The sequence below is a fragment of the Beta vulgaris genome, chromosome 3 (assembly GCF_026745355.1).
Source record: "Beta vulgaris subsp. vulgaris cultivar EL10 chromosome 3, EL10.2, whole genome shotgun sequence".
Lineage (NCBI taxonomy): Eukaryota > Viridiplantae > Streptophyta > Magnoliopsida > Caryophyllales > Amaranthaceae > Beta > Beta vulgaris.
This window is the reverse complement of record NC_079204.1, coordinates 44,674,104-44,690,455: the sequence shown is the minus strand read 5'-3', so window position 1 is coordinate 44,690,455 and position 16,352 is coordinate 44,674,104. Positions and strand designations below refer to the sequence as shown.

General features: G+C 36.9%; 1 protein-coding gene across 1 annotated transcript; it reads left to right on the top strand.

Moving 5' to 3' along the window:
• The first annotated feature begins 3,346 nt into the window (after positions 1–3,346).
• On the top strand, positions 3,347–5,689 carry LOC104888905 (wax ester synthase/diacylglycerol acyltransferase 1). The gene is given in 4 exon segments (XM_048640495.2): positions 3,347–3,433; positions 4,325–4,870; positions 4,872–4,934; positions 5,315–5,689. Coding segments are annotated over 4 exon segments (1,071 nt in total).
• Positions 5,690–16,352: the final 10,663 nt, after the last annotated feature.

Here is a 16,352-nt window from a genome sequence, read left to right as displayed (position 1 = left end):
CCATAACGCTTCAAAGCAGCAGATAACTTGGCAAACCATTGCCGGGGAGCCTGTTTCAAACCGTACAAGGACTTGCGGAGACGACAAACTTTACCAGGCGAAGAACAAGTATAACCAGGGGGAAGTTTCATATAAACCTCCTCAGACAACTCACCATGAAGAAAAGCATTGTGAACGTCCATTTGATGAAGTTCCCAATTGCGAACAGCAGCGACTGCGAGAAGGGTACGAACGGTACCCATTTTCGCCACGGGCGCGAAAGTCTCATTGTAATCAATACCAGCAACCTGCCTATTACCATGCACCACAAGACGTCCCTTAAGACGTTCAACCTCACCAGTAGATGTATATTTAATTTTATACACCCAACCACTACTAATAGCACGCTTACCAGGAGGTAAATCTTCCAATGTCCATGTACCATTACGCTCTAAAGCGTCAATTTCATCTTTCATTGCCTTACGCCAACCAGGATGTGTCACAGCCTCGCGATAAGACTGTGGTTCAGTACCTTTAGTAACAGCTGCCAGAAAACATCGATGGTTGACAGAAAATTTATTATAATCAACACAACAAGCTAGATCAAAAGGCTTACCTGAAGAACCAGAGGGAGGAGAAGAAGCAGTAGAGGGAACAGGGTCTATGTTTTGAAGTATAATAGTATTAGTCACAAAATCATGAAGCTTGACGGAAGGCATCTTCACACGCCGCCCCCGGCCCAAAATTTCAGCATCACCAGAACCACTAGCCACAGTATCCGAAGAACTCCCCCTTAAAGGAGGAGGAGAAGTATCACATAAAATGTCACCCACGCGGACGACGCTGGCAGGCGAATGCCCAGCCACTAGTGGGGAGGGCGGATCAGGCGGCCTAGAAGGAGAAACTGTTACACTATCATCATCACCACGACCAACAAACCCTTCGACAACGGCGCCATCAAAATCCCCATACAAATCATCATCCCATATACCAGGATGAGCCAAATAAGCATCCCATTGTTGACTAGCAGCATTAGAAAGAGCATCACAATAGGGAAATGAGGATTCGAAAAACTGAACATCACGACTCACAAAAAATTCACGAGTCTCCAAATCAAACAACCTCCACCCTTTTTTACCAAAAGGATATCCGACAAAAATACAACGCCTAGACTTAGAGTCGAACTTGTCCTTAACTCGAGGACGATTAGCCGCATAACAAAGACAACCGAAAACACGAACACCATCATAACTCGGAGCCGCACCAAAGAGAAACTCATAGGGAGTTTTGCCATGTAAAACAGGAGTAGGGGTAAGATTTATAAGATGAGCAGCAGCCATAACACATTCACCCCAAAACAATTTAGGCAATCGAGCTTGGAAACGCAAAGCACGCGCCACATTAAGAAGATGACGATGCTTTCGTTCCACACGCCCGTTTTGTTGAGCCGTATCAACACAACTAGTTTGATGCAAAATACCCTTCTGATCAAAGAAACATTTCAAACTCAAGAATTCCAGACCATTATCACTACGAACTATTTTCAATTTCTTGCGAAATTGTGTTTTTACATAGAATAGAAATTTTGCACAAGTTACCAACCTCAGATTTATTAACCATCAAGAAAACCCAAGTAGCTCTAGAAAAATCATCGACAATAGTGAGAAAATAGCGTGCATCACAAGTGGAAGGAATTTTATTTGGACCCCAAATATCACAATGAATAATATCAAAAATCTCACTGGTTTTATTTAAACTTATCGGAAAAGAGTTACGGGGCTGCTTGCCCATAAAACAAATCGAACAATCCAAATCACAATTAGAGCTACTACATCTGGCTACTCCAGGCAATAAAGAAACAACTTTAAGAGATGGATGACCTAGACGACGATGCCACAGCAAACTTGCACTATCAACTTTGGTCACTTTATTTGCTTGAAAACAACTAGCACGAGCACGCACCGGCCGAAAAACATAGACCCCATTACACTGCACTCCCACTCCAATCAGGTTCTTCAAAGTGAGGTCCTGTATAATACATAGCTTATTAGTGAAGAAAACAACAAATTTTTGGTTTGCTAGAAGTTGAGAAACAGATAACAGGCTATAGGTTAGAGCGGGAACATAGAGAACATGTTCTAAGATCAAACCATCACTCAAAAAAATAGTACCCTCTTTAGTAGCAACAGTACTTTTGCCGTTAGGCAAACCAACAGTAGAAGAAATATTTCGCAAATTAGTAAACAAATTTAGATTACCAGACATATGATTAGAAGCACCGGAATCAATAAGCCACTCATCGGAACCATACATACCACTTAATTTTTCAGTGGAAGAGGACGGGGGAGTCGAGCTATTCGACCCTTTTATATGGGCCATCAATTGTTGCCACTGCTCATCACTAAGCATAGGGGCAGACCGCCTATCTGCATCAGACACCTCGACGGAACCTGAACCATGACGAGCACCCCCAGTAGCATTAGCCGCGAAGGCAGCAGCCCCTCGCGAACCACGACCACCACGCGGACCCCGTCCGCGACCACCACGACGGTCCGGAAACCCATATAACTGAAAGCACCTGTCCTTCACATGACCTGTACGGCCACAATGGCTACACAAGCGCTGCTCATCTCCAGCAGAAAGAGGAGCGCGAAAAACCGCAACAAAACCAACAGCATCTGGGCGTGTGTCATTGCCCTCGGAAACCAGTTGTTTCCGCTCATCTGAGATAATTTTAGCGTAAGCCACATTGAGAGATGGGAGAGGATCCTGCATCAATAAACCCGACACCAAAGTTCCGAACTTTTTCGCATCTAAACCGAGACAGAACTGATGAAGATGCTCGGTCTCCTGCAGACGTAAGTATTCGGCAGCAGCAGTACACGAACAAATGGGCAACTTACAATAACTCATAAGTTCATCTTGCAATTGGCGTAGTTCACCAAAAAAAACAGCAACAGAACGTCCATTCTGTCTACAGTCACGAATCTTATTTTTTAACTCCAAAATACGTGGACCATTACCAAGAGAGTATCTATCCCGTAAATCATCCCATAAAGCTTTAACAGTGTCAGGAAAGCGCATAGTAGAGCGGACAGAAACATCCAAAGTATTGAAAATCCAAGCAACAAGCATAGAATTAACAATACCCCATTGTGGAAGATCGGGAGATTTGGAATCCGGGATAGAAATAGTACCATCAATGAAGCCTAACTTATTTTTGGCACGCAGATTATTGCGAAGCGAGCGAGACCACGACTCGTAATTATCACCAGTGAGCATAATCGGACTAATAACAGCCCCCGTTCCCTCACTGGGATGTAAATAGTACTCGGAGAATGGCTCATAGCGAGGCGTGGATTCCGTCATGAGGAAGAAAGGGAAGGAAAGAACAGCAAAACCACAAGCACAGCGGAAGATAAACACGAAGAAGAGACACTCGGATGAACGTCGAGTGATCGGAAAAAAAAAAAAAAATTCTACGTGTGTTTAGAGGCCTGATACCATGTTAAGAATTCATAGGTTTGAGGAGAAAACGGCTTAACCTTTTCATTGATAACCAACAGTATATATATATACAACCCTAATAATACCTAACTCCTCAATATTAGCCAAATATAAAGCTAATAACAGAATATACAGAATATTCCTTAAACTAGGAAATAATTATCGCCTAATACATCGCGTGCATATAAAAACTAGTAGGGTTTGATCCCATTTAGTGTTATTATCATAAAGTATTATATTAATAAATGAATTTTTTTCTTACCCGGGGCATAGCCCGGGCCTAATAACTAGTTTGATATTAAATTGTTCTGGTTTTATCTTAATTCCAGTTGATTGTTGAAATTTTGTTGTTCTTCCTAGATTCAAATTAGGTTTTATGGCAACAATTTGTTATTTGGGATTGGGACTATAAAGTATAAACTATGACTTTTAGATTCGATCTTAAAGTTGTGTTTTAGTCATGAATAATTGTCGATTAATAATTTGAGATGAGGAATTTCTTTCAAACTTATTTTTTCTTTTGTTTTAAATGATGATTCAAATATCTTGATTATTTGGTTAGACCCTGTTTTTGTCTATGAAATAATTAGAAACCGTGAATTGATTAGTATTACTGTTTAGTTTTCGTTCATTGGTTGGATTAGTATCATTTTTGGAATGAGCTTTACAACGAAGAATTTTTAAAAATTGACCATTACCCATGATTATTAATTACGGGTGACACACCATCTTGACAATTCTGCATTCGCCACTGCATATATATCTAGCCTTTGTCTTGTTTTTCTCATCTTATAAATAAAAAGAAGAGAAAAACTGATTATATGTCATTATTGTTGAGCAGATTGAAGACAAGCAGAAGAGGAGAAAAGTGTGGAAGAAAGTGGAAGTTAATGTGGAAGATCATATCAAGTTCTCAAAATTCCCGGAACATTTATCACCAGAAAACTATAGTGACCATTTTGATGATTACATCTCAAAAATCGCTACATCACAACTTCCGAAAGACAAACCTTTGTGGGAAGTTCACACATTCAACTACCCAACTAAGAATAACGCAGCTGCAACTTTAATAGTTAAGTTTCACCATGCAGTTGGTGATGGTACATCTCTCATGGGCGTCGTCTTCTCTTGCTTTAAGCGAGTCGACGACCCGACGCTGCCTCTCACTTTCCCTTCCACTACTAGGACTTCTTCTTCAAAGGGACATCAATTACATGATTTTAAAGCTACTTTGATGAAAGTTATCAACATTGTGCCTAAATTTTTATGTTCAATGTTATCCTCCATATACGATTTTGGACAAACTCTTAGGGTGGTGCTTGTTGAAGATGATCTTACTCCAATTAGATCTGGAAATACCAACATGGCTATTCCTTGTTCAGCAAAAAGTTTGTTCAGTCACTTTATCTCTCACTGATGTCAAGAGAATCAAGTCAATTCTCCAAGTGGTACGTCATTTTTATTTAGAGCTTAGCGTATACTTACTAAGTAGTACTTATACTACCAAAGATGTCTTGGCCTAGTGGTTAAGATTGAGGTGATGTGAACGATAGGTCACAGGTTCAAATATCCCCTCCCCTTCTTTGTACTTTGTACCGCCTTCATGGCTCATATGGATCAGAAAAAACTAAGGAGTACTTATACTTCTTTTCTTCTCAAATAAGTGAAACACTCTTTAGGAAAAAAAAAAACTCACATAAAAATGAAAAGTGTTAGTTTTACTTATTTCATAACGTAGAAAGTTCTAAAGTTACTATACATCTCTATTTGAATTAACGCTTTTGATCATTTAAAGCTCTTGATAAGATTTATCTTGGCCCATTTTCAGAGTGTTAATGATGTTGTTATGGGGATAATTTCTTTCGCAACCCGTTTATATATTCAAGACGCAGACCAAGGAGGACGACTAAAGAATGCCCGCATAACCGCATCAATGACTATCAATCTCAGGAGCGTCAAGAGATTTGCAAGTCCCGAAGAGATGCGCAAAGAAAAAACATGGGGAAATAAGATCTCAGTGATTGAAATGCCACTCCCAAATTTAGAGAAGACTGACATTAGAAATCCACTAAATTTTGTTATGAAAGCCCATAAAATTCTCAAGAGAAAGAAGAGCAGTGTGGGTGCCATATATCTCACGGCATGGACCCTTGATGCTATAAGGACATTCGCTGGCTTTAAGGCTCCGTTTGGTAGGGCGTAAAATATTTTTAGTGTAAAATGATTTTCATGGAAAACAATTTACAATGGAAAACACAATTCCAAATTTAGTTTTCCGTTGTTTGGTTCGATGTAAAAAAAAATGATGAAATGAAAGGAAAATGAAAGGGAAAGTAAGGAGGTAGTGAGAGGAGTGTACAAGAGAAAGAAGGAAAATAGTTTTCCCTTCATTTTGAAAGGAAAATGGTTTTCCATCCTTGGGAGAGTAATTTTACCCCAAGGGAAAATGGTTTTACACTCTTTTGCCAACCAAACAATGTAAAACTGAAAATAGAGGAAAACAGTTTTCCGGGAAAACGTTTTACGCCCTACCAAACGGAGCCTAAGGTTTGTCATTTATTTAATTACATTGATGCTATAATTTTTTTTCATAGATAAGATGAAAATTGAATCCTGTCATAAAGGTAAGGTGGCCTCCAATCAACCTGACCAACTTTGATTCTTAGTAAATTTATGTTATATGTGAATTGTTTAATTACAGTAATTTAGAAAGTTATCTTTGTAATCAATTTAAATGGAAAAAATGATAATAGGGGTCTCAAGTTTGGGCGATAATTTTCAAAAGGTTTGAACTTGTGGTGCTTATCGAACGAGCCGATTCCGATAATTGTACTAGGCTCGGCTCGACTCGTTTATCGTTTAGCTCGGGATCGTGAGCTCGATAAATGAAGTTCGGCTCGAGCTCGTGAGCTTCACTAAAGGTTCGAACTGGGCTCGGGAGCTCATCTTGGCTCGGCTCGAGAGCTCAACTAGTCTTGGCTTGGCTCAAGCTCAATTTGCACATTAAAAATAAACCAATACAATATTAAGCAAAACAAAAAAATTCATATTCGAAATTTAAAAAATTGTTGGCAGATCTTGTATAATAATAGACTAAATTCAGAAAATAACATCAATAAACAAATTTTATTTCGTTTTTATACGCTAACCAAATAAATAACTTACAAATATACATAAAAAGTGGACAAACTAGATTTCGAAGGATACAAAACATGCGAAAGACATGAATTATTCAATGTAAAAATTTATATAACAGGATATATACACATAGTATAATAACTTTTTAAAGTGTTTTAGTCTATAATATTTTTCTAACGTACTTTAAATTATAATAATTCTTTATATAAAATAATAATTGAGCTTGTTCACGAGTTTGTCCAGTCGAGCTTGGCCTAGTTCGGCTCGGCTCGTTAACGTCTCTAGTCGAGCCCAAATCCAAACCAAGCTACCACGAGCCGAGCTTTGATTGAGTTGAGCCTGAACTGTTCGCGAACAAGTCGAGCCCGAACTATTCGCGAACAAGTCGAGCTCATTATCACCCCTAGTTTGAACTATTGATTAACCTGTGTAGATCCCTACTTTATGGGGTCTTAACATTTAGCGGACATTATGACTTGAAGTTGATTTTTTTCTTAAATATCACCCACGTCCTAATTCTCTCCTTTAATTAACCCTTATGGTGAGACCTACTTTTTAAAAGTTATGATATGTTAAGTCAGTTTCAAATCATCGAAGCACGTTAAAAATTAAGACGCTCTAAAACAAGCTAATCAATAATTCATAACCTTTTATAAATCATCACCCAAAGTTCATACCGTACTCATAGTTTTTCCTAAAATCAATTCAATACAAAGTATTAGAATTCCAAAATATCTTCCTATAATTTATGGTTCATCATTATTAAAAAGGTTTTCCTCTTAGATCGGAGGTCTATTGCGAGAAATAAATAATATTTGTTAGTTAACATATGCCCTTAATAGACACTAGAAAAACCAATATATAAAATAGAGTTATCTTGAAAACTTTTTTAACAGTATTATCATGGTTAACTTCCTATAAAAGATGTTTTGGCTGAGCCATATGTAACAGGTTATGCCATCTCAAGTTATAAATGTTTTGTTATCGAATTATGCATACTTCCTCTATTTTCAAAAGTTTTTCTTACTTTATTAATTTTCTCGCTCAAAAGGATTCAAAATAGGGAGAACAAAAAGAAAGAATATATTAGTATATACATACTTCATTTGCTTTTTTACTTGCAACATCGGAGCATGACACAAGATTTTAAGAGAGGAAAGATATAAAAGAAGACAAAAAAGAGACTACATATTCTAAAAGAGAAAGAATATATTATCAAAAATGTCAATGTTGTAAGTCATATCAACATTCCAAAATGATACATTTATGTTGCAATACAAAAAATAGATGAAGTATCAAGTATGTCTTATCAATTTAAACATACTCCTTTCGTTTCTTTTTAATCTACTCGCTTTACTTTGGGGGAAATCAAGAAGGAAATACAAAAGTATGAGAGAGAAAATGCAAAAGTGAGAGAAAGAAACTAAAAAGTGGGTTAAAATAATAAAAAGTAGATGACATGGATGGAAAAAGATGAGAAAGTATATGTGACATGTTATCAAAAATAGAAAAAATAACAGTGTGTAAATTAAAAAAAAAAAAGACTAAAAAGAAAAGTGTGTATATATTAAAAAGAAACAGATGTAGTATATTTTATTGGTAGGTAAGTTTATACATATTTGCCATCTGGTAATGTATCTTTTATATACTCAGTATTAAAACTAAAATAAATGCTTGACATTTTAGGTTATTTCAGAATAAAAGAAATGTTACGTTATTTAGCATTTAGTTCTTTCTATCTTCATCTCATGAGTCTATCTGTTTGTTTCTCCGATCCTTATCTCTCTCCTCTCTTTAAAAAAATAAAATGAAATATACGTCTATCTCTTTCTTTCTTTCATGAGTCTCTCTTTTTGTTTCTCCCTATCTCTCTTCTCTCTTTTATCCTGGTGCTCCTCCTCATAGGTTTTATTTATTTTAGGAATTACAATAGAGGAAGTATTACTTTATAAATTAAAAGATATAAAATGAAATGTATATAAACTAATATAAAATATGCACAAACTAATACTCCTTCTGTTTCATTCTAATTGTTACGCTTTGATATTTTACGCTATTCACAAATTGCACTTTGACCCCGTTTGTGATTTATACGTGAATAAAAACATAGTCATGTGGGATCTTGTTAGATTCGTCTTAGTATGTATTTTATTAATATATACTTTTTGTAATTTTTACAAATACAAAACTAAAGATATATGTCCTCAAAGTTTTGCATTGGCATGCGTGAAAAGTGTAAGAGCAACTCCAATGATAGAGCAAAATGAAAGTTGGCTTAGAGTGCCACATAGATATTTCTAGCTAACTCAACTTTAAGCCAAAACTCCCACAATGGTTAGCCAATATATTTGTTGCTTGATTAGGTCCCACTTGAAGTAAGATAGTTTTTTTTGTAGAGAAGAATATAGAAATTGTTTACCAAAATTCTCACATGGGCCCACATCTTTAGCTCAAGCAAATTGACTTAGTTAAGCTAGATCAATTGGCTAGCAAATGAAATTTCAGCAACTCACTCCAATAGTTAGGTTACTTGCTTAACTTTTTTTTTTATTTGCTAGCAAGTTCATAATACTCACCATTGGAGTTGCTCTAAGTGTGCAGATTAAAAAGAAACGAAGGAAGTACTAAATACATATAAAGTGAAAAATAGTATAAAATCATATAAACTGATATGATGTATGCATATACTAATAACAAATATGAATAAACTCGTAACAAATCATGTATTTTTTTTTGAGGGGACAAATCATGTAAATTGAATATGGCAGAAACGCGTCTCGATCACTAACTAACACGGTCTCAAGCAATTTTTTCGCAATTAGTAGCTCCTGGACCAAGGTGTAGGATGAGCATCCTACACCAGCTCCAAAACGAAAGGCACGAAGAATCAAACGCACCATTCAACATGCAAAAAAGTAATTGATTTGACAGCTAATGTACATTCCCATTACATCCAGTGTACATGTCGAAAATACAAAAAGTAACTGATTTGACACTTACTATTCACCATTTAATAACTAATTTGATGTCAACCGTCATTTCCCCCCATATACAGTTCACCACTTCTCTCTTTTCAACACTCAACCTCCTTGTACATTCTTGGCTTCGTGGTTGTTCATTAATAAAATCAAAATGTACAATGACAACCCCCCAGCTGAAAGTAATCCAATTCATGAAGCTGATGTCAAGTGAGTAATTTGCAATCTTTGTACACTGGTGTATTGATGTTTATTCACTAATGAAATTCAATATGTACAATTACAGTCTCATACCGAAATTCACCACTTCTCTCTTTTCCACACTCAACCTCCTTGTACATTCTTAGCTTCGTGGTTTTTAATTAATAAAATCAAAATGTACAATGACAACCCCCCAACTGAAAGTAACCCAATTCATGAAGCTGATGTCAAGTGAGTAATTTGCAATCTTTGTACACTGGGTGTGTTGATGTTTGTTCACTAATGAAATTCAATATGTACAATTACAGTCCCATACCGAAATATGTCAAGTGAGTAATTTTCAATTTTTGTACACTGGTGTGTTTGATGTTTGTTCACTAATGAAATTCAATATGTACAATTACAGTCTCATACCGAAATTCAATAAAATCACAATGTACACTGATGGTCATTGCTTTGATCACTGAAAATCCCCAAATGTACACTCGTATATTATTGTACACCAAACCATATGCATTTGTACATTAAAAAAATTGCTTCACGTGATGAGAGAGAAAGAGCCGGCCCACTTTCAAAAATACTGTCAAAAGCCAGCCACATGGACAAGGTGTAAGATGCTCATTCTACACCTCATTGTAGGATCTAATTTGCGATTTTTTCGAGTCCTATATTACTTCCACACATTCATACATCTCAGTTGTCACATCACATTTCATCATCCTTGTAGGCAGCAGCTCAGACCTTTGAAAAGAGCTGGAAAAATTCCACCCTTATGATGACCAATATATATGATTGGACCAACGGAGCACATCAGTATTGCCGATCACCCAATAAAAGGCTTCTACTTTGTACCGACTGGCTTGAACTTGGTCAGAATCATCTCCCTTCAATTCTCCTATATGTTTCATTTTCTATAGATACTTGCTTTATATTGCAATAATGTACAAATAATCGAGTTTGTTCATCATCCATTATGATGATTAGAGATGGCAATGGGTCCAGGATTCGACCTAGCTAGACCCGTTTGGATCTGACCCGTTTATAAGGGTCTGGATCCACAAATTTTAGACCCAATGGGTCTGGGTTGGATCTGGGTCCCGAAGAGCATGGGTCGGGTCTGGGTCCGGGTTCGAACCACATATGCTAGACCCAGATCCGTCAGGCGGATCAATTTACATATTAGAATTTTTTTTTTTTACCTAAACTCAATGGTTTTATGAGTTGTGATTTGTGAACTCGTTAGTGTTGTAACTCCATCTAAGACTTATAACTTTTTAAGTTGTAACATTTTAATATTTTATGAGTTAATTCTTGAAATTTTGATTAGAAAAGACTTTAACCATGAATACAGGAACCTATATATATTAGGGCGAAAATTTTTAATTACATATATTAAAAAATGTGATGAAAACTTAAAACTAAGAATGACCCATTTAGAAGCCAGTTAGGACCCGTGAACCCGCTAGACCCAGCGGATCTGCATCTAGGTCTGAAAAATCTAGACTCAACGAATCTGGAGCGGGTCAGATGAGTCTGTGAAAAATAAAAGGGTCTGGGTCCAAATGGACCCGCCCCATTATCATCCCTAATGATGATGTAGTATATATATGATATACTTAAGACTAATCTATGTTCATTTACTCATTTAAATATTTCTTTTTAGTATTTGCTCATTTAGAAGATTCCAAATGAGCAATTAACATAAAAATAGCCTTCAGCATGGTATGCTGCCAAACATGGTAAACTTGAGTTTATAAATAAAATTTGTATCTACCTTAAGAGAAAGCTTATTCACGTACGTGATTAATCACTCTTGGGTCTTGACTAATATTACAACATGAACGATTCTTTACCATTTAATGAAAAATCAAATTGATATTTTATAATCCAATTGGTAAAAAGTCATGCATTGCAGTATTGGTAATACATTTTCAGCATTAATTTGCAATGAAGGTTCGTGTCAATATCTGTTGTAATTTGTAATGCTACTTCGAACTAAAACAATTATCTTCTTCTTAAATCTTTATTATCATCCATTAGGATTATGAGCACTAGGGAATATAGTATTGAGGGAGAATTAAAATTTCTGTTAAATATCCCCTATATTTGGGGTACAAATTTTATCAAACACTCAATATACCGTGAGAATGGTGTACCTAAAGCTATTTTTTTACTCATTTCTCATTTGAAATAATCCAAATGAGCAAAATATACTAAAAAGGAGAGTTTCAAATGAACAAACATTAATTTTTGGTAGACCATGCACATGCTACACATGTGTGTATGATGAATAGACTCGTATTTGTGGATGAAATTTCATTTTGGGAAATTCTTACTGATACCACCGAATTATCAACTTTTGTCAATGAGAGCAGTAGTATTTTTAACCTTCCCACTGGTATCACTGTGTTTATGACTTCTTAAATTAAAGTGATTGTTCTTCAAAGATTAAAGAACGTTAACACAAATGTTAAGATTAGTAATGACTAGAAGGTAGAAATCCAATTATACCCCTTTATCTTAACCTTCCCTCCTCAGATTTAACATCTCAACAATTATGTATTATGTACATCATAACTTTCCAAGACCCCTTTTTAATGCAACCTTTTATTGATGATTAATTTTTAATAAGTCAACCTTTTACTTCTTCTTGAATAATGTAACCTTTTGGATGTATTTCCTTTTAATGGGTTTTGACGTGTTGATAATAAATTTGTTTGGTAAATCATATTTCCCAGCTCGTCTATGATAAATGGGTAATGGATGTTTTAGACGATTTTAAGTCATATTGACTCAGTAGAAGTAAATAAGGTATAAAGGTTGCATTATTATTCAAAAATAATTTAAAGGTTAATTTATTAAAAATTAATCGGTGAAATATTGTATTATTATAATCAATTATTTATTTTTTATTTTTACTTTTTCGTCTTGGAAAAATTTCGAGCACCCGTTTAACTACTTAGCTGCGAGTCCCAATAAAACCCATTTGTCTACCATATTTTTAACTTATTGCCTCCTGAAAACACATTAGTAGGCTAGGCAAATAAACAACCATTCTAATGCAACCAATAAGATTTTTTTTGATTTTGAAAAATGATGTAAATATAATTTTATCAATGGATCTTGTTATAATATTCACGTAAGTGATTATATAATGTTTGATAAATAGAAACGATGTCAATTGTGAACAATTTTTCTTACTTATTATTTGAAGTTATTAGATGTTATAGTACAATTTTGCAATCTATTTATTTTTCACACGCATTGAGATTTTTTTTTTTTTTTTTTGACATCGAAGAAATTTGCATTAATGAAGAACGAAATTACATCCTAATGCTAAAAACAACCAAAAAAAAAAAAAAAACATAAAAACGAAATTGAGCGGAACTCGCTCTTACACAACAACTGCAAAAACATAAATAACATAAACTAAAATAAAGCTGCTTGATCTGGTGGATGACGTTTCTTCTGGTGGATGACGATTGCCGGAATCCGGATAAAAGGAGTAGGAGGAAAAAGCTGATTTCACGCGCAGGGGAACTAGGTACCAGCGAGATTATAAACTCGCAACAAGACCAATGCCAGTGACCTTTTGTCACCCGGAATTCAATGGTCGAGTTTGTTGAAAGAGTCACATTCTTGTGTGACGTAATACCCTTTTGAAAGAGTAATACAGGCTTCTCCGGTGAGGAGAAGCTCATGGACGCGCTGTAACCCCAATTAAGAAATTGGGGGCCGCCTTCAGATTTCGTTTTGTCAAGTCAATGATAAATGAAATCATTGCCAAGCGAGAATGAAATCTAACCAAGGTTAGATCTCGAAGAACCATCCGATTAGAAAAATCGGATGAAGCATACCCCAAACATGAAATAAACCCTAACCAACTACATAACCAGATTGAAGTAACAAATACCACCACCATAATAATCAACAACACCATTGTAATCCAACCAAAGAAACCTCGCCAATGAAAACAGTAAGCTAAACTAACGTGGGAAAAGGAGACGCACCTCAAAGAGCCAAAGAAACTCCAGATAAAGGGAAATAAACTACCAACACAGCACTAAAACCCGACACAGCAACACTAAGGGGGGAAGGGGAAGGGGAAGCCCTGTAACTTTACCTTTTTTTTTTTATATACAACACTAAGGGGGAGGGGAAGGGGAAGCCCTAAAACTTGACTGTTGCCTCGATACAACACTAAAGGGGGGAGGGGGAGGGGGAGGCCCAAAAACCGAACAACTAGGGGGACGGGAAGACACTAACACGAAACAGGGGGAGGGGGAAACACTAACCACGAAAAAAACGGGGGGAGGGGAGACGGTGGAGGCACGGTTGGAGCAAGGAGGCGTGAAAAGAGATGCGGCCACAAAAGGAGGGTGGCGAAGAGGAGGCTGGAGGGAGCAGCTACGACCGGAAAAAAACGACGGCGAGACAAAGAAGCCGACGAAAGCGAAGAAAAGCGACTAAAAACCCGACGGGAAGGACGAGAAACCGGCAAAACTGACAGACAAGGCGAAAAGAAAGCAACGAAAACTCGCCGGAGACCCGCCGGAAACCTGCGCGGCGCCGGATCTCCGGCGAGTGTTAGGGTTACAGTAGTTTTTTTGTTTTTAGAGAGAAGGCAGAGAAAAAGAAAAAGTAGAGAGAGAAGTTTTAGAATAAATTGTTGACCCGCATTGAGAGTTGAGACTAGTAATACCCGTTACAAAAGTTGGTTGTTTTTATTGCAGAGCTTAACAGTTTCCGTGTTGAGTTACATGGAAAAGCTAAGAATTGGTTTAGTAGTTGAGAACGGCTTTATCGATCATCAAAGATTAGTTACTTGCGTGGAAACTGCCTATCAAATGATTCTTCAAGCTGCCAATGCATCTGCAAAATCCAAGTAAAACACTATGACTAGATTAGTTGAAAATCGGTGTGCTCCTCATCTTAACTCCTAATAAATTGATGGATCAAGCTAGGCTCAACCTCCATCAACATGGATGCCCTTTGTCTCCACAATTACCAAAGCCTACTTTCAATACATTATGAATAAAAGTATAGGTAATTCGAAAGAAATCGGGTTTGTTATTAACTTATTATAGTCCTTAAGGCAATAAACATTAATTATATATCTCAAATGGTATTAAGGGTGTGTTTGGTTGAACGGAAAACATTTCCAATGATTTTTCATGAAAATAATTGTTCAGAGGAAAACTCAATTCTAAATAGATTTTCCTTTGTTTGGCCGCAGGGAAAGTCAATTTTCTTTGAACGAACACATTTTCCTTTGTTTGTACTGTGGTATTGTTTGACAGAGTGAGCGATCGAATACGTGGCTTCCCTTGTCTCCCTAGAGAAAGTAATTTTCCACCCTTGAAAAATAAAGTTTAACCCATATTTTTCCTTCGTTGACCTGTCCAAACCAAATAGAGGAAAGTAAGGAAAATATTGGATAATATTATATGTAAAGGGATAATATTATATGTAAAGGGTAGAATGGTACTTTCATAGTCATAGGTCTGTAATGTAAACACTATATATATTGAATGTCGGGTTAACCTACAACAGGTTAACACAATTATTTCTCACACTTGTACATGATATCACAGCTTAGGTTTTCCTAAACAAAAAGAAAAGAAAAAAAAAACCTACAGTTTTTTTTTCCAAGTCACGCTTTTTTTTCTCTCTTCATGGATTTTGTGCCTGCTTCCGCCGCACAATCAACCGCTGCCCAGCTCACGCCAGCGTCGACCTCAGGCGTCCCGTTGCCTTCGCCGGCGCTGACCGCAGCCTCTCCGACGACCTCGCCGCAGTTTTCTCCCTATGCTGCTGTTGCGTTCACAAACCCGTATGCTGGCAGTTTCTTCGCCCAGCCTTGGTCCGTCGGTCCTTCCACCGTCCACCACGGTGTCTCCTCCCCCGCCTCTGTGACGCTTGTCTCACCGCACTTCCCGCCAGGTTTCCCGGCCACCTCTCAGGCCGTCTCCCACATTGGCGCAAATCCAGCCATGTTCTCCAGACTCCCGGTTTCACTTTGTTCATTGTCGCCACATATCACCTCCACGCCACAGGCCGACTTTTCTAACCCGACTTATTCCTTCAATCTTCCACAATTATCGGCGCCTAATCTGACTAATTTGGTAACGATAACTCTATCTTCTCCTGAGGATTATTTATTATGGAAAACTCAGATTACTTGTTTGCTTCTGTCTCATCAATTGCTTGGTATGGTTGAAGGCAATGTTACTATTCCTCCTACTACTATTAATGATGCTAGTGGTATTACGATTCCTAATCCTCATTTTTATGAATATTTACGTGTGGATCAACAAATTAAGTCGTGGATTTTTGCCACATTGTCTAGAGATGTTTTTTGTGGATGTACATGATTTATCTACTTCTGTTGAAATTTGGACTCGTTTACAAACTAGATTTATGCATGCTAGTATGGCTAGGTCAATGGAATTAAAGAGACGTCTTACTCGTATTAAAAAGACTGTTTCCCAGACCATGGATGGATATTTACGTGAGATTAAGGTAATTGCTGATTCCCTTGATGCTATT